This window comes from Diorhabda carinulata, chromosome 9 (assembly GCF_026250575.1).
Source record: "Diorhabda carinulata isolate Delta chromosome 9, icDioCari1.1, whole genome shotgun sequence".
NCBI lineage: Eukaryota > Metazoa > Arthropoda > Insecta > Coleoptera > Chrysomelidae > Diorhabda > Diorhabda carinulata.
Window position 1 is genome coordinate 6,998,134 of NC_079468.1, and position 24,852 is coordinate 7,022,985.

Consider the following 24,852-nt stretch of genomic DNA (forward strand, 5'->3'; position numbering starts at 1 on the left):
CAGATAGTATACGCATTTTTGAATAATATCTAGACGATTTTAAAGAAATTATTAGACAATTTTATGTGTTTTTAGAAACAAAAAGCTTGTTAATTTAATAGGAAAATATCTTAGAACTGGTCGCAATAGAAAAAAAAGAGAAAATTAAAAAAATATTTCAAAGATGCAAATGCATCTTTATTCACAGCGCCGCTTAATTTCACAAGAGATAGGTGCTCGAACGAGTTGAAACTGAAATTTTTTTGCAAGTACCCAAAAAACTTCCTTTTTGGTCCCTTAACATTAAGTCCTTGACCGAGGAGATTTCCCCTTACAAAATCACAGAAGCTCTGATTTTTTCTTTTTAAATTTCTTTAGCTCAGGGGCATTTTCATAGTTGAATGCTCTACAAGTGTCCATTGCGGTCAAGTCGTTACTCGAACCGGCGAGTATAATTGAATAAATATTTCCGGAGATATTCAATGATAAATTTTTTTGTGATTTCAAATACCTGCCCACATAAGTTGTGGCTTTTACAAATCATCAGTATCACTTCCCTTTTTTTAGACTTTGGAATTTTGCTTACTTCTGGAGTAAAAACGATTTATATAGTTTCTATTTCCACTTTCAGTATCGTCATGTTGATATTTCTGATTCCATTTCTCAAACACATTTTCTCCCATTACTTCGTTGATATCGTTACGAACCATTTTCAATATCACAAACGATGCTAAAATTTTCCTATTTAAATTATAGTTTTTATGTATTGTTTTTTTAAAGCTGTTCACATTATGTGTTAACTGTTATTATGAAGACAATTTCTAAAAAAGACTTTTTATTTGTTTGCGGCAAACTAGATGTTTAAATCAAATATTTAAATGAGACTATAGCAGCTGCAGTCAATAAATAATTTGACGTCATAATGAACACAGCGGAATAGTAAAAAGTAATAAATAAATTAGATAAGTGCTTAGTAATAAGTGTTAGTGAATAGTTTAGTGTATTTAGTGTTAATATATGAATAAATTGCGTGAGTAAGATACAATGTGTCTATAAAATCACCCCACTGTGTAGAATTGTTAAAATAAATAATAAATATTACAATTATGTTCCTTTAACTTTATATTTCACGAAACTTCATATTTTTGCAACACATTTAAAAATGTAATTATTTAATTTCCGTTCCACTCACTTATTTTAAAAGAAATTAACTGACCGCAAGTTTTTACAGCAGGAAACTTACCAAATATAAACTTAGCTTATGTGTTAATCAACTGTCTAAGGGACAGTAGTTTGTATACTCCTCTATACCTAAAAAAAATAGTTGATCCACTAAATTAATAATATCAGTGTGTAAATTGTCTTGCAGCTTACGTTTATCACAAAAATTGCAGGTTAAGAAAAGGTAAACGCTCGTAAACACAAACATTTCTTCCGTATTGTCACATGTAACATACTGCTATAAATCTTAAGAAAGAGAAAATTAAATTGAGTTGAGGTCGGAGATTGTATAAATCTCGCATTATCCCACTGACCGGTGATTGATGAAACGATTCAACTGGTTACTAATTCCTAAATTCCAAAATTCCTAAATCCTAATTACTAATTAATATCTAGAAGCATTATACTAAAATTTGTAAAATAGATGGGATGCTCTCATTTCCAGTTTATGACACAAAACTTGTTTAATTAGATACAAATAATGAATCTCACAAGAAATCTAAGAACTTTCCAGAAAACTGTGACTTTCAAAAATTGGGCATACATATTTAGTAAATGAATTTGACTACCAATTGAATATATTTTAAAAACATTGATAACCACATCAAATATAAGCATGGACGCATAATTTTGACTTATTGACTTGAAATTCACAAAATTGAAAAAAAAACAATGGTTCACCGATTAATGGAAAATATAGTTTCTACAATTAAAATCAATTTCAGCAGCAGTAGAGTTATTATATCTATAATGGTTATTTATAAGGCAATTAAGTTTTCGTAAAAGTATAAATAGTAAACAACACGTTAAAAAAATTTCATACTTATAGCTTGAGATTTGACATTTCATTACACTCGTATTGAGTATGTTATGTTCCGTACTAGTTGCATAATATTAACTATATCACGATTGCAACTGATATTTCATACCGGTAAAATGATTTATCAATGGCCTGGTCACTCTATTTATATTTTTTTCTTCACTTTGCTTTCTCACTACGTTTCTTTACTACTAACTAATAAATTTTCTTTTAACTACAAAAAAATATTTCACAATAAACAAGAATAGCATACAGTGAAGCTTTTTCATGTCTGATTTACAAAAATGCTGTCAGTTTTTCCTGTAAATTCGAATATTCTCCTATCATTATTGAATTTAAATTTGGTTCATAGTAAAAAAAATATTCACTCTGTACTTACACAACATTGAAGACCTATTCTCCCTCGGTCTCCATTCTGTGATTTTCCTTGTGCTCTGTTTTTCCATTCTTTTAATGTGCCCGTACGATTGTATTTTTTTGCTGTGATTGTATTTACTATATCCTCATTTTCTAATATATTATAATTTTGTTAGTATTATGTATACGGTATTAAGCAAACTAATACCTCTTTAATTACTAGATATGTTGGGATTTCCTCTCTTCAGTATTGGTATATATAATCAATCCAGTAGACTACTCTCTTGGCATTGCTTCTGTTTCCCATACTCTTTGTATGATCTTGAATATCTTGTACCTTAGTTTATCTGCTCCATATTTTATTAGTTCTTTTACTATTTCGTCTGGTCCTCCTGTTTTATTGTGTTTCAATTTGTCTATGATGTCATTACATTCTGCTTCCGTCGGCTTTTCTTCATTCTCTAATATGGTACCATTGTCACCCATATCATCTTCTTCGTATTCACTGTCTTCTTCCGATTATAATTCTTTGATATACTCACTCCATTCAGTTTCATTAATATTTGTCGTATTTCGTTTTCTATTTTGTTTCTTTATATGTTGATATAATTTTACATTATTTTTATTGTCATTTTCTAAGTTGTCCATACTATCATTTAGTCATTTTATTCTCTTTGTCTTTATAAACTTGGTGCTCTCTTGTTTCTTAGTTCTTAGCCATTTCAACCTAGCTTTTTTTTCTCTTTAATTTTTATTGTACATTCCGTGTCTAACCAATCGTTTTTTTTTTCTAATATATTTTGTACCAATGACTTTCTGCGTTGCATAACACTTTTCTTAATCTCTTCCCATTGCTCATCAATAGTATCTTTTTATTTTACTTTTGTAGTTGTTTTTCTATTTCTTCTTCGTATTCTTCCTCCCTCGTTTTCAGTTTCTGCACATTCCATTCTCTGCTTTTTATCGCCTTGTTCACTATATTTACCATTCTTAATTTAATTTTGATTATTACTAAATGATGATCAGTCTTAACACCTGTTCCTCTGTATGATCTTACATCTTGTATCATTTTTGATCTCCTTTTTGACGTTAATACGTGATCTATTTGGTTTCCCTTGATACTACCTGGCATCATCCACGTAATTTTATGTTTTGACTTATGTTTAAAGCTAGTGCTACTAATATACATGTTGAATCCTCGGCTAGACTGCATATTCGCTCTGCAACACTAATTAATAGACTTCTTTTCCTATTTTTGCATTCATATCTCCAATAATTAATAATGTATTATGTCTTGTGACGTCCTCGCATACCTTAACCAGGTTTTGATAGAATTCATCTTTGTCTTCGTTTTTTGCTTCTTCTGTTGGTACGTAAATATTCATTATTGTTATGTTTGCTATACTGTTTTTTATGCTTAGTTTTGATATTCTCCCACTTCTAACTTTCTTTCCATTCTTCTACTGATCATAAAACCTGTACCATTTTTCCCTTGTTCATTTTCCCTGCCGTAAAATAGAGTATATTTCTCCTTATTTATTTGTCCTTTTCCCTTCTATCGTATTTCTTGGAGTGCCAATATGTCTATTTTGTATTCCAACATTTCTTTTGCAATTTCTTCCATTTTTTTCATTGCCAGCATTGTCCTGATATTCTATGATGCCATCCTCACTACATTCTTCCATTTGTTTTTCTTGTTTTTACCTTTAGCCATTATCCATTCCATTGCGTAGTCGACCAATATATCAATGCTCTTTTATTTAATTGCTAGTTTTTTGACTTCTTCTCTTTATTCTCATTTCCATTTTCTGAGTAAATATATGTCGACTTTTCAACATTGAAGATACTGATTTATTTGAGATAGTTTAGCTAGATGTCTCGACAGTCGTCAAAAACGAAGCAGACTGATATTTTTTTATCCGGGATACGTAATTAACTGGTTTGTAATTGCATACTCATTACCTGATGTTTTAGTTTTAATAGGACATTAATTCCTTGAACAGCAAATCGGTTTGTACTATGACCAGAATTATTCTATTTATCTTCATTTGGGGTTATTTTTTCCAACAATAATATGGTTATAATTGTGAACTTACTACTCTACCAATCTTTGATGTTTGAGAATCAAAAATTGTGCAAATAACAAATACAACCAAAGCTTTATCTCAACTTTTTGATATTTTCATTTAAGAAATCCGATATTTGCAGACTTCTTCACAGAATAAATGAAATGAGCTTCCGTATTTCTGATTTACTTATCTATTTTCAGGGAGATTCAAGCAGCAAGCGGAGAATGGATGAATGAGTTCGTGAAGAGGCCAAATAAGCGGCGTGAAAACCGAGTCTGTTTACCCACGGCTGATATTATAAAAAGGACTATACGGAGATCGTGGACAATATCAAGTGAGTTAATCAATACTTTATTAATAAACGAGCTATATTCTTTTATGAAATTTTTCAACAATTACGTTTTACTTCCTGTAAATCCGATTTTTCGAAAATCAAATCACAAAGTTCTTTCAACACATATAATGAGATTATCCAAATTAGTCGTAGCTAATAGTACTGACACTACTAAAAATGTAAATTATCTGGAGGTTAAGTTTTGATTTTATTGAATTATTTACAAGGGCAGTCCTATAAGTATTTAAACTCCCTGAAGAAAGAAATCAATCTCTGTCAAAATTTCAGTCGCACCAGATCCTATTCTTTTTGTTTTAGAGGAAAATCACGCAACGAAATCAAAGAGCCAATGTGCGACCACGTTGAAACGTGGTCGCACATTGGTTTATGATGAGCCACGCTTAGGTACCAGAAAACGGCTACCATTAAGAAAATACGTGACCTGTTATCTTATTAACACAATTAAAGCTGCTTGAGAGAGCTGAGGTAGTAGTCATTTCAAAAGATCGTGTGGGTTAGATTCTCCATGGACCTACTGGTTCACATAAGAGACAAAGGGACAGTCGAAATAGTGGACGTTCCAGAAAGTGAAGACTATCGAGTAGAAAGGTTTTACCGTTTTACCGAATTCACAATTACAACGATCTACAACGATAATTGAGGAAAAAAGACCCGCATTTGGTTAAGAAAAAATGTTATTCTACTACAATAAAAACGCATCATCTCACACTTCCGCCATCACCACAGAATGGTGAAATAAGTCTAAGAACTGCTGGTACCTCCCCTCATTTCGCATTTTGCGACTTCTTTGTGTTTCCATACTTGGGAAAGTGAGAAATTTGGATCGAATTAAGAAGTTATCCATGCCACGCAGAGTTCGAGTAAATGAAACAGGATTAAGAAGTGCAAATGTACAACTTAAAAATCGTTAGTAGGAAAGAAAATAAATACGAAATATTTTTTCTTGAGAGTGTGACTCCTTGACATCCTATAACTTATAAAACCTGGGAGATCTAGTCAAACATAGCAATTGGATAATATTGGCATGGTTAACCATAATTTCTATCTTCGATATTACAATCACCAAAATAATTAGGGGATATTTAGAGCTTGGTTGTAGCAAAAACGATGAGCTTGAAAAAGTATTTAGTAAATGAGAACAAAATAAAACATCCATTACGAGAATGAAAATTCTGAAGTCTAAGCTAAATAAGGAAATTAAGAGTGTTTTCTTTTACGTTAACTCCATTAGTTTGATTGTTAATGTCTCTTGGTATTTGAGTAACGATATTGATCGACAAATGTGAATTAATGGAAGAGTCCAATTAGTCAAAAACGAATCATCTAGCTACATCAATACTTCAACCACATAAATTATAAATATTGGTTAATATTCGATTAATAAGACTTCTCACGCAATAACAATTTTAATGTCTTGTTCTCAATATAAAATGCGGTCCATATTCATGGAATAAATTAAATTTTAGCGATATTATGTACCATCTGGAAAAAACCTGAAAGAGTTCGAATTTTATTCTTAAACTGACAATTTACAGTATGAAAATATTATCCAACTCCAGCACCCTTTCTGAATTTTAAGCACTCCCACGAAAATTTTAAATAAGAAAAGGGGTCGTATGGTACCTTTTTGGAAAGAGATAATGTCTCTAGCACAAAACTTTACGTAGAATGAAGATAATGATGTTGCATAATATTTAGAACGTATTTTCCAATGTACAATTAAATTAAATGTTCAAAACGACCATCATTTACTGCTTGACAATAAACGGGGCGATTTTGGAATTTTGGTACAATATTTTGAATGACCCCAAGGGTTATTTTGGTTAATTCCTGCCGTTATCCTAACTTTCAAATCATCAATATTTTCTGATCTATCAAAATATACTTTAAAAATAATCAGGTACTTTTGTATCTGTTCCGCTAAACATCAAATCTGTGAAGATACTAATTTATTAGTCAAAAAGTCAAATAAATAATTGATTTGAATCTAGTATTCTGCAGTCATTTAGGTAATTAAAGCTATTAATTACGTCAGTATAATTATGTGCGCGTATTAAATTTAATTATGATTCATTTGTCCGCGACTCAAAGAATAGACATTTTTTGTGTTAATAAAACAAAAACTCAAAATGAGGTTTGCGCAATTTTTAATAGTAAATACCCTCGTCAACACGTTTTGCAGTGTACAGTTAGATGTACTTCTGGAGACTGAGGAAAATCCGCATAAGACAACTCGAGACGTTGCCGTCGACAAAGATGTAAATAAATCATTTATTTTGTGAGTTCTGATGATCCTGATAGAAGGCGAGAATTCTGTGAATTGATTATGGACAGAATGGACGCCGATTAACACAAAATAGTTTTTTCTGATTAAGCGACGTTTCATTTAAACAGAACGGCAGAAAAAATCCTCACTGGATGTTGGAAGCACACACTCAATATCCTAAAAAAGTGAGCTATACCATTTGCAATAAAATTATTCGCACTATTTTTTTGAGGGGACAGTTGTTGGTGAGGTTTATCCAGATTTTTTGCGTGTCCACATTACAAAGACTTTTTTCTGATGTTCATCATCCCAATGATCGATCTATTCACTACCAACAAGACGGAGTATATTTTAACGCACCAGACAATATTGATGATTTAAAAGTTATGATAATTAAGCCCTAAGGTCATACAAAATGTACGAGAATTCCAAAATCGCCTCGGTTATTGTCAAGAAGTGGTCATTCTGAACATTTAATTCAATTGTATATTGAAAAGTACATTCCAAATATTATACATTTTACGTAGAGTTTGGGACATTACAAAAATTTCACATTAATTCATTTTCCCAGTTATGATTGCACCAAATTCAACAAACTTTATATTGCTGAACAGAAGACTAAAATCCCTATCAAATAAGGTGCCACACAACCCCTTTCTTATGTAAAATTTTCAAGGTAGTGTTTATAATTCAGAGGGGTGCTGGAGGGGAATAATATTTTCATACTGGCTATTTTTCATAGTACATAATAACGCTAAAATTGGATTTTTTCCATACATATGAACTGCATTGTATAATGTATAAGCAGATGTAATTTAGCTACAGATGAATACTTTTATAATTTTATATTGATTCTAACGAAGCAAAAAATGGTGCTTCAAATTTAACGTATGAATCAAACTTTTTGACGGTTCTTAAACTCGACTCGGTGATGTAAAATGCGAGTCCGTAGGGGAATTTCAGTTATACGCTTATACCTGAAAGTATATTTAAATATGTTATAAAATATTGGAATAAAGTTTCAAGTGGATTAGTCTAAGATCTGTGGGGATGAAATAGTGCGAGAAATGTATACTGAATTGTAACTTTGAATAGTCACTTAGTGTAAAGAGTGTAGAGAGCATTTCTTTTCTGCAAGAATGTTCATATACAGGAATTTCTTAAAGAGTTTAATTGTGAATACATTGTTTTCACAAACAGCATGCAGTACAACGTTCAAATCAACTCATTTACGATGTAATATTTAATATTTCACTGCCAGCGGTTATAACAATTGGTAAAAATCGTCTAATTTCACATGGAGATTCTTTATCATCAAACTTGAAAATAAAAATAGTATCAATATTGCTTTAATTACCATAAATCTAAATAAAACATTGATCCATTGTAGTTTTATAGACAACATAAATAAGAGATTATACGCTTGGCATTGGTGGTCTAATCATATATTTGAGTTTCTCTATGGTTTCAACAATGTGTCTCGCCACAGTAACCACCTTTTGAATTTAATAAGAAGATCAGAAAACGTCTTAAAATCAATATATCGCTTGCAATAGCTCCATGTTCAGAAATAAGCGGAGCACTTATATCTTAAATGCCTCTGAATACACTGAAAACGTAGATGTGCGTTTGGAGGCAGTTTTTGTCATTGTGTGAAGAGTGAAAACTCATTATATAATCAAAAGAAATATTATTCGGAAAATAGAAAATAATCTATTATTTTTCACTCGCAACTCAACGTTATCCTGCTACGTGAAATTGATTATACATAAGTAAATAAAAATTCTTCTTTTCTTCTTCTTCTTCCTCTTCTTCTTCTTTTTCTTCTTCTTCTCGTCTAGCACTCTTTGTGCCCTTTCAAGCGTCAAAGTATTAGGATTTTAGTTTTCATTCTCACTTTATCCATTTTTCCACTCTTTAATTTTGATTAAAATAACATCGAAATGTTTGAAATAATTTCTATAACTGTACAACTAAGACCAAGAATATTTATTCAAGGAATTATAATTGTAACTATTTCAAAATACTTCAAAATAGATATGTTACGGTAACTTGACTCTGTTAGTAAACAAGCTTTAATTAATAACAAACATGTAAATAAATTAAACGTTAAAGGAACATTCGAAAATGATCTAAATTCTGTAGATATTCCAAGTATATGCTTTTAGTTGTATTTGTTCAATTCGTCTTATTAACATGGTATATTTATAGAAATTCAATCGCTAACATAGTTATTGACACAAATGAGTAGTTTTTATTTATTTAGCTGATTACAACTTCATATTATGAAGGTTTCTATTTTTTATTGCAATAGATTTGAATGATGTATTAGTTTGATAAACAATTCGATCAACATAATCCGTTTAACCGTACAATCCGCCATTTCAATTGGTTAGATACCAAATATGCATTTTGACGTTTGTGTTAGAAAAGTGAGTTATTTATCCTTTCCTATATAGCAGCTTCTGCCATCGAAAATGAAGCTACTGAAATTTTTTATAATAAAATCCTTCCACTCCATTGAATATAAAACAGTTTAACTTTAGGCGACATAGAGACGAATGAAAAGTTCTTCTAGAATTTCAAAAATGTTAATTCTAAAATACTTTCCATAATAACGAAATAGATACTGGAAACTTTGGGAGCATCTGAATATTTTAATAACAATGCCACAAAATGACGCTTAAAAATTATAAATTTTTCGTCACTGACAGGAATATAGGAATTTAAGTCCTTTCAGATAATCAAAGGTTTCATATGAAAATAAATACAAAGCTATCCTCTTAACTTATAACAACACCTTGCAGTCTTCTTGGCATAAAGAAAATTGAATTGGATTTCATTAGGAATCTCTGGTGTCCAATAAATCATAGGGTGTTTCTGACATTTTCAATAGTGCATACCAAAAATTCTACCTTATTTCTGTTAAATCTCTATTGCCCATTTAAATGATGTCAGACTAGACATTGATCGATTTAATCCGAAGTAAAATATACGAGGATGGTACCAGAAGTATGTCACCCTTTCAACTCCATACATTTTCCCAGCGATGTTCAATAAGATACACTATTGACTACCGAGCAGTTTTTTCAAGTCTAAGAGGCTAAATCTGGCGAATAAGGTGTATGCGGTAGCAATTAAAACTTTAATTTATTAATATTGGCCACTGCAATAACGGATGTGTGAGCTGGTGCATTGTCTTGACGAAACAACACTTTCTTCTTAGCCAAATGCGGCCATTTTTTGCTTGACTTCTTCGCTCAAACGTTGAAATGAGTTAGCTTAATACTTGCAATAGTTTTTCCTTATTCAAAATAGTAAATGAAAATTATTACACGCGCACCCCAAAAAACCTAACCTAGCTTGTAGATGGAACGGTCTTTGCCTTCTTTGTGATGGTCCCACGCTTCATCCATGGTTATGAAACGGTGCAAAAATTCAGCTTTATTTCTGTTAAACATTGCAAATCATTCGATGGAGACATCTTCGCCACGCTATTTTTGTTCCATTGTGAGCAAATCCATCTTTCTCATGTCCAAATTTTCAGTTAATATGTGATATACCGCACTTTGTGAAATACCTACTGTCTACTGGCTCACGCACTCTCAGTCGACAATCATCCAGTACCACTTTATGGATTTTCTTCAAAATTTCTGGAGACGTCACCTCATTTGGTTGACTACTGCGATGCTGGTCTTCTCAAGTCGTATGGCCTCTTTTACACACTGTTACACAATATTTTACTACAAGCAACTACCACAATATCTGGGTTAGGCCAGGTACTTTTGGAACCATCCTCGTATTATTCGCGATACTACTAATGAGATAAACGGCTTTAAAAAGTTAAGTATATATCATAACATAATTCGATCAAGTGCTCATATATTATACATTTAATCCCTATTTTATATAAGTTATTTTACAGAATAAAATAACAAAATAATTTGAAACAAACGAGTATTCTTTTCTCAACATCATCATCAGTTTTAACCAAATAAATTGCATGCTTCCAATTCAATTTTAAATACGGGATACCATGACGTTCAAAGCGTCTTAGAACACGAAGCTGCTCAAAATTATCACCTACATAAAGGAAAGTAGGTCCAATAGCAGCATTAATAATTGTATAGGTCAATTAAAATAAATACCACCCCAAACAGTTGATACGACATATCTGAACAGATGAAATTCCTGCACTGCTTTTCGACTATTGGGAAAACAAACTCAGAATTACAAGAATTTCTACTCAACTTGTCAATTCACATGTTCATTAACTCATATAAATCGAGCACGTCTATGAATTTATATTCATGCAAGTCTTCTCAAAAGTTATCGTAAAAATAATTTTACCCTTAGTAGTTTTGTTTTAGCTGAAAACTAAACACCAGAAGCATTTATTTAGCGCTCTTTCATGATCCAGTTGGAAAACAATCTTATGCTGCGATGGTAACTCTTGATCATCCATTTGTTGGTGTATGTGTTCCTTTCACTGTTGTTCAACATCTATGAAAAAGACGCTAAATGCCACCTAGCCTACCTCAATCATGCCAGAAGTTATATTAACTCCTCCTGCAGAAGACATAGATTGACAGATATTTCAAATCACATTTGGTCATTAAAGCAGTATATAATTTTTGACATAAGCACAGTAATCGTCTACTGTCATGAGGTAGATTATTTAGTAAATCAATTCAATAGACCTACCACCATCCTATTAATATACGAAAGTTTCTAAGAAGTTTTTTTAATGATCCGATATCTCAACGGGTACGAATAGTCGAACGTAGTCAGCGTGAGAAGTAGTGTCACCATACAATGAAGCAGCAAATGAACATTAAAGTGTGTTACAAATGTAACTTATGAAAGTGTACGGAACAGAAGCAAACCATATATTAATAAGCGAGTTCCAAACATCGTATGCAAAAATAGGTCAAAATGAAAATCTGTTCTCGATTTTTGCCACGCATACTGAAAAACTATCAGTAAGCAGAATGGATAGATGCTGCTGGAGATACCATCACCATATGTGATCAGGACACATCCTTCCTGCGAACTTTGTCAATCACAATGCAATCATTCATGATAAATTCGTTTCTGATTTTACGAGGAAGTTTTGAAACTGTTGCAGTGGGTTTCACAATAACTTACCTGCTCACTCTGCAATTCGCATGCGCCAATTCTTGGCTCAGCTTGGTATAGCTGTTATTGATTATCCATCGACGCCTGCGGGCTTTTTTCGGTTTCCCTGCATGAAATAAACTCTACCAGGGGCACATTTTGAGGACGTGGGGCCCATTTACTGACAATCTGACAATTTTCTGAAGCTTAGAGACGTTGTCAAAGGTGTATTTTGTACAATGGCGATTAGTTTGAAGGTCACACCATGTATTAATATGACAAACTCATTTTTTGTTTGTCACACGACAATTTTCAAGTATGAAATTCTAAAAACAAAACTGGAAAATTGCTTTTTTTACGTATGTTTTAAACTTGCTGCTAATAATATAAATATAAAAAAAATGATTTTGGTTCATACGCTCGTAGAGATTTCAAATAATATTTTCATAAATACCAATTTTCATATGAAATATAAGCCCAGTTTTTCAAAAGTGACATTTCTTATTATTCTTTTCTTTTTTACAACATATTTTTGTTTATTAGATCCGACCCCAAGATGGAGTGCAATGCGCGGATCTCCCGAACTTCGACCCTACAACAGTCTCCCACGTAAACAGAATATTAACAACTACCCATCCTTAGCCTTACATCAAACCAAGAATCAAGAAGTACCCCTTCAAGAAGCTCCATCACCAACATACAGACGAAGATCACCAAGGAGAACTCAGTCTGAAGACATTTACGATGACCAAAGTTTATCAAGCCAATACAGGGGTATTTCTCCCATAACTCAAACTGTTAACTCTACAGATGTAGATAGCCAGAGACATTCGAGGATGAATCCTTTAAGCAAACTTTCGGATGGTAGGCTGGATATTGAGCGACGAAGATCGCCTATGAGACGAAGTAATGAAGGTAGTAGTGAGGATGGGAGCTCCAAAGAGGATGGAAGTCCTAAATCTAAAGGTAAATATCAATTTTTGTTAATGTTTGTATTTGTAATTTGAAGAGTGGAACATCGGAGATGAATGCAAAACGATTCTTACTAGGTATTAAAAATTGATTTCCATTTGACCAATTAAGGATGGAAATAAACAAATGAAAATGGACGATACGAATGATTTACAAATGTAACAGAATCCTTAAAGATATCTTAGGACTCAAATAGAAGCTATGAATAAAATAAAAATATTTCTAAAAACCACTATATAGAACTATCATAAATAGTAGTAGGTCTCTGTCAACAAATCAGACGTAAGATATTTGATTTGATTTGATTTTAATCGAGAGGTTCTGGGTTTAATATCCACTTATCTGTTAATATCATTCCAATTAAAATTTACGTGGTACTAATATCTGGATTTTGTATCATTTTTCTTTCAATTTTAGGTATTTTGACGCCCGAAACCGCTCGAAAATTCGAACGAAATTATATCGAAAAGCGTGTAAGCTTCGAAAGTCATGTCCCCTATACGAAAATGTCTAAACCGACTCCTGTTTTAAGAACTCAATCGCTGATTGAAGGACGAGTGCAAAATCATTTACCAAGCAGGTACTCAGTGCACCAAGAGGATAACTCAGATAATTCAGAGGAAGCTACTCAGGCTGATGTAAGTATTCACTTTATTCAGAAACTTTTCTTGTGTAAAATACCATATTACTCTAATGACCAACCTATTCGTGTGTAACATTAAGTTAGTGGTCGGTATAAGTCAGGCAGCAAATTTGCATTAAGATAAAAAAATGCAGCGTCAAAATGAATTAAAATAAATTACAAAAGGGATTCGAAAAAGGGTGACTGTAAGTGTTCAATTTTATGCATCAATGCATCAATGGAAACATGTCAAGATGACCGCGATGAGTTTTAAATTCTTCTTCAATTGTAGCTCACAAGTCGGGAAGGGTGCATGGTCCTCTAGCAAAAACGCGGTCCTTAAGAAGGCCCTACAGGAATAAATCACAGGTAAAGGGTCACATGACCATGCGGGCCATAATACATAGTGCGGCGAAGCTCCATTATGTATGAAATGACGGATGTTCGCGAATACTGGATCGTTATCCATTTGCCCACGTAAATCTTCAAGCGTTTCCAGATAACTTTGACCCGTCAAGTGACCCTCAAGAAAGTGGTCGCCACAGTACACGCAATTATGCCGATTGAACGTACCGGTTGCCAGCGCCACTGGTTCCATATTAGTATGTCCTCCACACTGATAAACGATTAGTGAGAAGCGAATTCGAAAATTATTGTTGAAATCCGATAAACATACACATATAAAAAAAATATTTCTTGAAGCGTGAACTTGTATCGGTTATTCAATCTGAAAACGCGTCTACTCCACGAGCACTTGTTATTATGACACAGGCACAACTGTCTGAAGCATGAATGACAGCGTTGCCAGACTTATGAGAGTTGCTGGACTCATGCCGATTTTTCGAGAGGGTTGTTTGACCTTCGTCTAATTGAGATATAGTTTTCTACTCTTTGTTTTTGTTTCTCTAGTTCTGCATTGCTAGTAATATCTTGCGAATACAGATATTTTCAGATAAATTATATATATCAGAGATAATTTGATCTTTTAAGTGCGCGTTGATTCCTGGGACAAAATTGTTTATTGACTTCCCTCGGAATTGCTAGAATTGTTTCCAAGTATTGGTATAAATGTAAACGAATAAGGAAAATATGGCAAAAAATGATATCTAAGACTTACTACTATTCAATATTATTATGATGACCCACTTATATACAATTGTTTCGAAGGATGATTCTATTAGTGATAACTGTCCTCCACGAACAGGTTAACGGTTTAACAGGTTAACTTGTAGCACTAATATTTTTTTACTTACAATTTCTGGGTACCTAGGTATGTCGGTTGTTTGGAATGTTTGATTATACGGTTGCTTTGTGAAGTTTGTTTGCTTTGAAATTAGAGAAAATTTTGATAATGATAGAAGAAATACAATCATGGATGTTGTAAAATTCTTTGTTATCGTAAAATAAGTTATTATGAAACAGCGACCAAACAATTAAAACAATTTTTTATTTTCTGGAAAGAGTAATTGATGAAGTACGGCGCTTTGATTCATTGGACCAGAAAATGATAACAGTACAGTAATGAATTAAAATTAGCCTGTTATAATGAATTACTTAATATATATCTCGTTCTACTCAGATCCTCATGTGTTAAAATAAGTAGACACAAGGATGGACATGTTTCAGCTTCTTAGTCTGCTATTATAACTCATTTAGTAATATAAATATTGTGCTTGCAGTCTCTGTCGAGAAACATGAAACTTGAGCTACGCATTTACATTCCAAAGAAGCTTATAAAATATGTGAAATCTCTCTCTGGTGATACTATAGTTATTTTGAAGATCTTAAAAATAGATAAAAACGTACAAAAAGTGTGCATTTCGAATTTTGCAAGGCAGTATTGGAATAGATCCCTTCATATACATTCTTTAAATGAAACTAATTCTTATTTTAGGTTACCCTTCTATTTTGTTACAACAAAAAAATACTACACTGAATTCTTTAGTCATATCTAGTATTATAATATTATATTTTAATAAAATTTGTTGATACTAAAGATGTTACAGGAATTACTGCAGCTCATGAAGTATCTTAAAATTTTGAAAAAATTATGTATAACAAATTAAAGGCAATCTTTATTTGATTGGAGGAAAGTCTGATTAAAATTAAAACTAGAAGAGTAGTTTATGTCAATTACCACTATTACTACATAGCTATTGAAAAGGCATGTAACTGATTATATTTCTTGTTTCATACTACATTAATTTCAGTAGTGTTTCTGTAATAAAAATGCGAAATTGCCTAACACATTTTCAATATATATCTTCGAACAAGTTTTATATTTTTCAGGAAGTAATCTTAGAGTTTCCTTCACCGCTTTTCTCTCGAATTTCAGGTACAAGATTCAAGAGAAGAAAATAATTCCATAGAACTTTGTGAAATCGAGCCTTTCAGTGGTACAGTTTTCAGAAAAATGATGGTCCGTAGACGAAGACAGAATAATGCTAGAAGTATTTCCGGTTCCGCTACAAACTGTTCAACGACGGAAAACGGTGAGCTTTTTGCATGTATACATTTTGATGTATGTCATGTTTTTTGCATGAAAGTCAATATGATGTACGTGCGGAGTGTTTTTGTGAGGTTTGTATTTTAGCGGGAGGTGTTGGTCCTTTTTTGTTTGATGTGTGTTCCGTTAAGTGAATCAGAATATATGTTTAAATTATTGCATGTTACTAACAACTGTAATATACAGTTTGATAACTGTATATTACTATCCTATCTGAAAATTCCATTTATCCTAAGCCGTTAATTTCATTAGAATCAAACAAAAGTGCGTTTTCATTAGTAAATTTATATTTAGAAAAATCATTTTGATAATTCAGATATTATACAATTAATATTACGTACTTATCATTACCCTCTCATCGCTCGTAAATTTCTATATTATGTAATTTTGTAATTTATACCAATGTTTCTCATCAACAACCATCTTGACTACAGCAACAGTTTACTAATTCTGAAGTTTAATAATTAATGAATGTGCCCTTATCTAACAAGCTAAAACCGAAATTAGTTAACTAAATATAAAGAAAATTCGAATCCAAACCCTAGTAGTAGATAAGTCGCAACAACATTTTTAAAAAGGATGTAAGTCTGTTATTTATAATAATAACAATTATATCTAACTTGTCTAGTATGTTTTTCAACACATGAAACCATCCATATGTAGTCAACAGTATGATTGTTATCCTGGTGAATCAGCTTTTTATGAAGCCTTTTAACACATGGCAATCTTCTCACTAAGCTATCCACCATTGGTGTGATTGATTTATTTACCGATTTCTTTATGTAATTCTGCACGGACTACTTACCGTAGTTTTGACTCCATAGAAAGTAACGCAACTTCTGGAGTACCTCAAGATTCAATTATTGGGCCGTTATTATTTTTAATGTTGTTTAATGACATTGTCTTGAGATCACATTATAATGTACTATCATTGATATTAAATATTGATGATTTTCGCTTACTTCAATCTGATATAGATACAATTTGTGAGTGCTGGGATAAAAATGCACCTTCTCTTAACATTTCAAAATGTAATACGTTACCTTTCACTAGAAAACTCCATTTGGGAGTGGATAAAACTTTGTTAATTATAGATATTAATATTATCATTGGTGAAGCCTTTAGAAACCTTGGTTTTGTACTGAGAATATCTTTACTTTTTGATCCATTCGTTCTTCCAAAACTAAAATATGCTTCTCTTATATAAAAGTTATTAAATGCGTATGAGCAACATAAACATTATTCACAGAAAATATGTTAAATATAAGTGGTTCAAGTTTGACAATATGGTAAATCCACCTCAAAGAACACCTCAAAAAATACTGTTAGAACATTTGAATTTAAACAATCTAGCGACTAGGAGACTAAATGTATGTGATCTTCGTATTTATATTCCTTCACAAAATTGGGACATTCATAAAATTGACTTTCCAAAATTGTAAGGTCTTCTAAGAATACATACTCCTCAGGTTGCCACTCAGTTGATTCTATTTTCCAGTTGAAGGAACCAGTGTAATTATTATTTACAGGACTATTTCTAGTATAAGAAAGAAATTTTATAATTTTCTTATTATTTGTATTTTTTATAGTTATCATGGAATTACCTTTAACTGTTATACTTATTTTTTCGTATATTTTTGTATATGGACTATTCCACATTAATTAATTGTCCCTTGTGCTATGTATGTTTGTATATAGATTTGGTGTCTCGTATACACAGAGCCCCAAAGGATCTATTGTGTCCCCCTTTCTTGCTGCGATACTGGAGAAACCCAGTGTTTACAGCTGATCCATCAAGACCACTCCTTCTAAAAAATATAGAATATGGGATGGCGTCAATTGCCAGAGGTCTTCTATTTCAAAAGTTCCCAGGTGTAGTACTCTGTAGTTCCTTAGTGTTTTATACTTCGAAAATATGTGGATAAAGGTTTCGTTCTCTGTGGAACAAAATCTGCACGCAACATTATCTGCTAGGTCCAGCGTCTTCAAGTGTTTATTGAGACGGCAGTGCCCCGATAAAACTTCTGTTAATATTCATAGTTTATTCTTACTTATGTTGATACATTTAGCTGACCTACTCTGGTTATAGTTTCCCAGTAGAGTCTCTGCCTGTCTCAGTTTGTGTAGATTGTCCCAATAATTGATTTTGTTCCTATCTATCTTCTTTTCTACTGCTTTTTACATTACTCTGTAGCTGATACCACAGAAGGGTTCGGGTCCCATAAAGGGCTTTACTGCCCCCGCTTTAGTGAGCTTGTCAGCTATTTTATTTCCCTTCGCTCCGGTGTGTCCCGAAATCCATTGTAGGTTAATTTTATTTTTCTTGCCAAACTCGTATTTCTAAGCAATCACAAATGAGCTTGGATTTTATGATATTGGAGCCTAGAGCTCTAACGGCTGTTTGACTATCGGAAAGGATGATGATCTCCTGTTTGCGATAGTTCCCCTAGTTGTGTTATGGAGTGGTGTAAATAAATAAATAAACTCTTAATTATTTATTAACTAGAAAAGATAGACATTGCTAAGTATTTCGATATCTGTTTGTGTTTTCTATAGTAAAACAATTCAGTTTAAATATTGAAATATTATATTTTTATTGGTCGTTAAGTATAGATACAAGAAGTTCGAAGAGTATATGATTTTTCACTTTATTTAATAATAATAGACCCAGATCGTAGTTCTATTTTTTGACACTAGATGTGCAATTATTCAGGAGGTACCGATACTGTTTTTAGTTTTCCGTAAACATTGACTGGCCAACATGGGCTCGTCAGTGTAAAAATAAATCAAATTGAATATGAAATATCAATTTATTTGGTTCGAATTATTTTTATCAAATGAGAGAGTGTGGTACCGTTTATGGTTATCTTAGTAGCCGAAAGGCAAGTGAGAATTTAGGAAAAGTGGCATTATTCAGATCACCAAAAGTGAGTAGCCTCAAAATAATATTAAAATTTTCTTGTTAACAAATAGTTGATTAATAATTACACTATTCACACCACCTCTACACCAACACTCACAATTTAACTCTCTGACGCGTGTTACGATAATCAAGTTTTCGTCTTCAGAGACTGAAGATAAACTAAAATATAAAAACTTGACTATCCTGTTTTATACTAAATTTCTCACCAATAAACCCTCTCCCACCAACATTAATTCCAGCGAGAAAAAACTCCTTGGCGGGAATATAGTTGATTAATACATTTATATAGTTGATTAATACATTTGAGTAGTTTTTAATTAATATTTAGAAAATGTTATATTTCTATTTTTCTAGTGCAATATACAATTAGTTAGTATTTATTTTGTGTCAACTAACGGCGCAATATCTGTCTCCTAAATTGATGCCATTCTTTCAACATTACCTTTGGACACCTTGTATGTACACTTCGTGGTATTTCGCAAAAGTATATTCAATATAGATAGCAGTTGTGGGGAACCGAATTTGTTGGCAACCCTTCAAACACCCGACCTACTTAATAGTATCAATTTTCATACATCTTTCGCTCATGTGTCTTATTCTTCAATTAGGTATACTCAGCCCTCTTAAAAACAAATCCCAAAACAAAAACAAAACTTTCACTTTCTCCATCCAGTCTTCAAACTTTCGCTACTCAACCTGAAAATAATATAATTAAATTATCTCATATTTGACTCATTCATTAATGATATATTTTCCATGATTGCCTCAAATTATGAAATTCTTAATTTTAGAGATTTAGTCATGCAGACAATTGGTAAATAACTCGGCTTGTACTGCATATAATTTAATATTAATCTTAACGAATACAAAAAAATTTTAATCACTATCCAAAAAAACATTTTTAATAATTCGCAGTTGCGTTGTAATACCATGATAAACAATTCAGTATAGTCAAACAGTTGAATAATCCACAAACCGATTCACGCTGTATTTTGGGTTACATCAACGTGCTCTGCAAGCTATTTCCATGACCTATGATGACCACACTACAATCCTAGCAGTCTAAAATAGTGGCGTCTTTAACGGGAGAAGTTCACTGCATTCAGTTTGGCGCAACGCGTGATAAGTTGGTTAGGTGCCGAGTAAATAACTGTTTTCTTACGACTTTCCGAACTTTTCAGTTCTTTACGATGATTAGTACGGGAGTTGTTTCTAACAATAAATAACAAGAGATTCAGTAAATATTTATACGAAGGAAATGGAAATTTGACAAAAATATTTGTATGAATGAAGTGCAATCGTTTTTAAATAAAAAAAGATCATCATATTATCAAAAAGCATAGATAGAGCCCCGCTTCAATACCTACAAGGTATATTTCCACAAATTAAACGATTAATGAAATCGTTCAACTTCTACAATAAAATATACATATTGAAGAAGAAACTGTGAGTATGACTTGTATAGAAGAAAATACTTTCATATGTTTGCATCTTTAGATTCGATAAATTTTTTCTTTCCTCTTCATACCCGTTGCAGAAGACGGATGCAAACTTCCTAGCGCGTGAATTTCTGATTTGGCACCCATTTGACTGAAATTTTGTGGAAGCCGAGCCGAGCCGTTCATTATTTTTTTTATTCAATATTACCTACGCTGATGCCCAATTCTTCGGCCATATACAGTCATGTACAGTACTGCGTGGATTTTCCAAAATGAGTTTTTCTACAACATTGATGTTTTCATCGGTAACACTTGTTCTGGGGCGCCACGCACGTTTGTCACCATTTCTCGGCCTCTTCAAAAAGTGGAAAAATTCCTGTTTATATTTGAACCACCCCCGTATCATTTTAAAAACGGAGTAATAACCTAGCAACAGTAAAAGTATCTAAACATCAAAACTTAGATTAAAATCGTCCATTTGAATTGGTACCTATACATGTTGGAGGTATCAGAACTATATTGGTATAGTCACAGTAATAGTCATTTTAACTCGAATTGAAACTGTGAAAATCTTTCAAGAGTCATTTGGTAATTTTATAGCTCGACTATGTGATTTATGACAGAAAGAAGTTGAAATGTCACCCCTATTAATAGTTACTTTTGTGGACCTAATCATCAAACCAATATCAAAGATGTAATCCCAAAATTTATGCATATACTCAGACTGACTCGGTACACAATTATTTGATTTATATTCCGTTTTTGAAATGTGTATATTTTATGATTCACTATCCAATTATTTAAAATGTGCGTATATACAAAAACTCGAAAATACACTATAAAAACAAGACAGGTAGCGCCAACATGAATATTGGATAAAATTTCCTATTTCAAATATGTACAATGGCTTGAGCTTAATCCCATTAAAATATTGTAGGAGAATCCGTACCCTTGCCGGAGGGTTAAAATATCGAAATCTAAAATAGCAGGAAACAGCGTTTTCCTCTAATGCAACATTAAGCCGATGATTTTGTCTAAAATCTTAACCTACTTTCTGATAAAACCCTTTCTCTATATTTTCTCAGTACTAAAACTACCCTCATCAGTATGTTATGTGAATAGAATTTATTCATTCCATTAAAGAACTCAATGTCATGTGTGTAAATAAGTTTTAACTCGTACGTTCGATCTGGCAATACTTGGGTGTACGAAGATGGTAGCAGTCTGACCTAGACATGGAGGTAGCTGCTGAAAAAATACTACTCTATTGGAAAGTACACAATCTATACAGCATATGTATCAAGTATGAAGACGCCACGTTGTTTAGTATTTATTTGGCAGCCATCAATAATGAAAGTTTTCAGTGAACTTGTAAACATTTGTCATTTTTATGTGATAAAATACTTAGCCAAACTAATATAAAAGCTGAACTTGATTCAACTCTGGATGAGATTACTCCTTCGATATCATCAACATCGAATGTTTGGCATTGCACAGAAATAAAACCGAATTTTTGCGTCGATTCATAATCATGAATGAAACGTAGGTCCATCACTTCACACCCGAAACAAAAGAATAATCAAAACAATGGATTGAAAAGGGAAAACCGACTCTAAAGAAGACAAAGACCGTTCCATCTGCAGGCAAGGTCATGGCGGCGGAAAACTATCAACAGCGAACTTATTACAACGCTTAAGTGAAGCAAGCAAGCAAAAACGGCCGCATTTGGCTAAGAAGAAAGTGTCGTTGTCAAGAAACTGCACCAGCTCACACATTCGTTATTGCAATGGCCAAAATTAATGGATAAAATATTGAATTGCTACCTCATGTAATCTATTCGCCAGATTTAACTCGGATAATTTTCTGCTCGTAAACTTGAAAAAATGGCTCGGTGGCCAAGATTTTCCAACAATGAATAGGTGATATCGGCAGATAATGGCTATTTCGAGGAGCTTGACGAATCTTATTATAAAAAGGGTATAGAACTAATTGAACGTCGCTGAGAAAATTGTATGGAGCTAAAAGGAGGTAACTTTAAAAAATGATTATATAAATTTCTGTGTTTCCTTTGTTGGGCAGGTACTTCAAAGACCAATCTCGTATATGTGAATCTTTGTATTAGATTGCCAGGAAAGATAGTCTACGAAGAGATTTGAGACTGTATTTTCAAAATTTTTTTCTTGCTTAAGATATTTTCAACAGTATTGATGAGAAACCACGAAATATAAATCATTGCTGGGAGAGTTCGCAATCAGATTGTTTGCTGATCATTAGAATGTCTGGGGATATCAAACATTAAAAACGATCCAGTAAACTAGTGACGGTTCATACATTTTATATGTAAATAAGTTTTATAAAGATTACTTACATTGTTCACCCATGAACTAAGTTGAGGTTTCTCTTACATCGAAGTTCCTTTCATATTTTATATTGTATTGTATTCACTAGTAAAGGATTCATAGTACAAAAAAGCTATTGTCTCTATTGTATTTTCGATCCCTCAAACAAGCTGTCATCTCAAATTTTGTTCTAAAGGAGAATTCAAGGGCTGGCTTTGAGCGTTTTTTCAGTCGGAACTACTTCAAATTGTATTCAAGCTTTTTTCTTTCATGCATAACTTTGGGAAATTCAATCGGTATACTTCATACATACACGTACAATATAATGAAAACTGAAAACTACGTTGTTAAACAATTCAAATGTTAATGATGACAAATGGTTTCACAAGATGATGCACCTCGATATTTGGCAGGACCTGTTTATAATTGTTTCGATGGATTGGTCCAGAATAGACAGAGGTCTATTGAAAGGCCACCAAATTCGTCAGGTTTTAGACTTTTTTTTATAGTGAGTTAGTTCATAGTAAATAAGCTAGTGCGTAAAGGTCGTGAAAAGATCTCGATAACACTAAGACTATATGGCTTACCTTTTATAGTTTCAAGAATAGTGAAGTACCGACAGTTTCCCACTCATAGGAGATGCTCGGCTGTTTCCTTGTAGAAACGACTGGAGTTGTCGGGAGCTTCTCCTATGTTCTTCAGGTCGTTTCTTACTGGATAGTATCCACTGAGCATACCAGTAACTCTCCTTATCTCATGTTTAATCGTTAAAAGTACCTTAGGGTAGACTAATATAACAAATTTCTGTGTATTGACTTGTGCGCAATAAGCTGCGCATGCATTAATAGCGTATTTGCCTGTGACATAGAGAATTATGAGTCTAATGGGATAAGGAGCTTGGTTCTCATCATATATTCTAGACCTTCTTCTCAATTTTTGAGCCATCAGCCAACGAGCTTCTCGGAAATGCAATTTCTGCACTTGCCTATTGTTGTTGACATATTATCCCAACTTTGACTCTATGAATGGGCACCTTATACTTATGCGTTTATACATTTAAACGGGCGGGTTTCATGTTCTGTACCTCGTATTGCTATTGAAATGAATAAAACGCGTATCGCTCTAGCAGGATGTTCTTTAATATTGTTTGTTAGAATAACCACAAACCCATTGAAATGATATCGAATGTTGAATGAATGTTCTCGAACTACTTTTATTTTTGATTCAAAAGGTATGATGTCCACTTCACTGCTTCAGTTTCTATAAATGCTTTCAAAGGTAACAAATCTAAGATAATTTGTAGTGATGCCGTAGGACATCATCATGACGCGCCTATTTTCGAAAGGCAAGTCACCATTTGTAGCTCATCTAGAGTTGTTTCCCAATTTAGAGTTGTTTCCACAATTTTTAAGATTAAACCGGTGAATGTTGTGAAGATGAAAGCATGAATAAGAAATGGGTGTAGTAACAGTCATTATTTTATTATTGGAATAATAAAAATTTGCTATTTAGCATTTATGTAAATATATAAAACCCACAAAAATGACCATCGAAATGACACTGTTGCCATTAAACAAATTCAAAGATAAAGTTATATTTCTAAATCGAGATGCATACATTTTTTTGAAAATTATGTTAGTTAGATCCAAGCATTTTTCAAAAATAAAATTTAAACTATTGAATTCATCACAAATTTCACACACTCAAGACTGTATAAATACCTAATTAGTCCTCAAAAATGAAATCATTACAAATTTTCAAGCTCTCACCCTCATAAAAGCACAAGTTAGATACCTCAAATTGTCACAAATCCTAAAATCAGATCTTTTAATATATCATTTGTAGCATCTGGAAATCCTTTGTGTA

The 24,852-nt window shown here is 32.6% G+C and overlaps 1 protein-coding gene across 8 annotated transcripts in view; it reads left to right on the top strand.

Moving 5' to 3' along the window:
- Positions 1-24,852, top strand: part of LOC130898064 (uncharacterized) — a 299,991-nt gene that overhangs the window by 146,875 nt on the left and 128,264 nt on the right. For all 8 annotated transcript variants that reach the window (XM_057807100.1, XM_057807102.1, XM_057807104.1 and 5 more), the window contains 4 exons: positions 4,647-4,780; positions 12,729-13,151; positions 13,575-13,795; positions 16,115-16,271. In XM_057807100.1, coding sequence (XP_057663083.1) covers positions 4,647-4,780; positions 12,729-13,151; positions 13,575-13,795; positions 16,115-16,271 — 935 coding nt within the window. The remainder of the gene's footprint in view (positions 1-4,646; positions 4,781-12,728; positions 13,152-13,574; positions 13,796-16,114; positions 16,272-24,852) is intronic.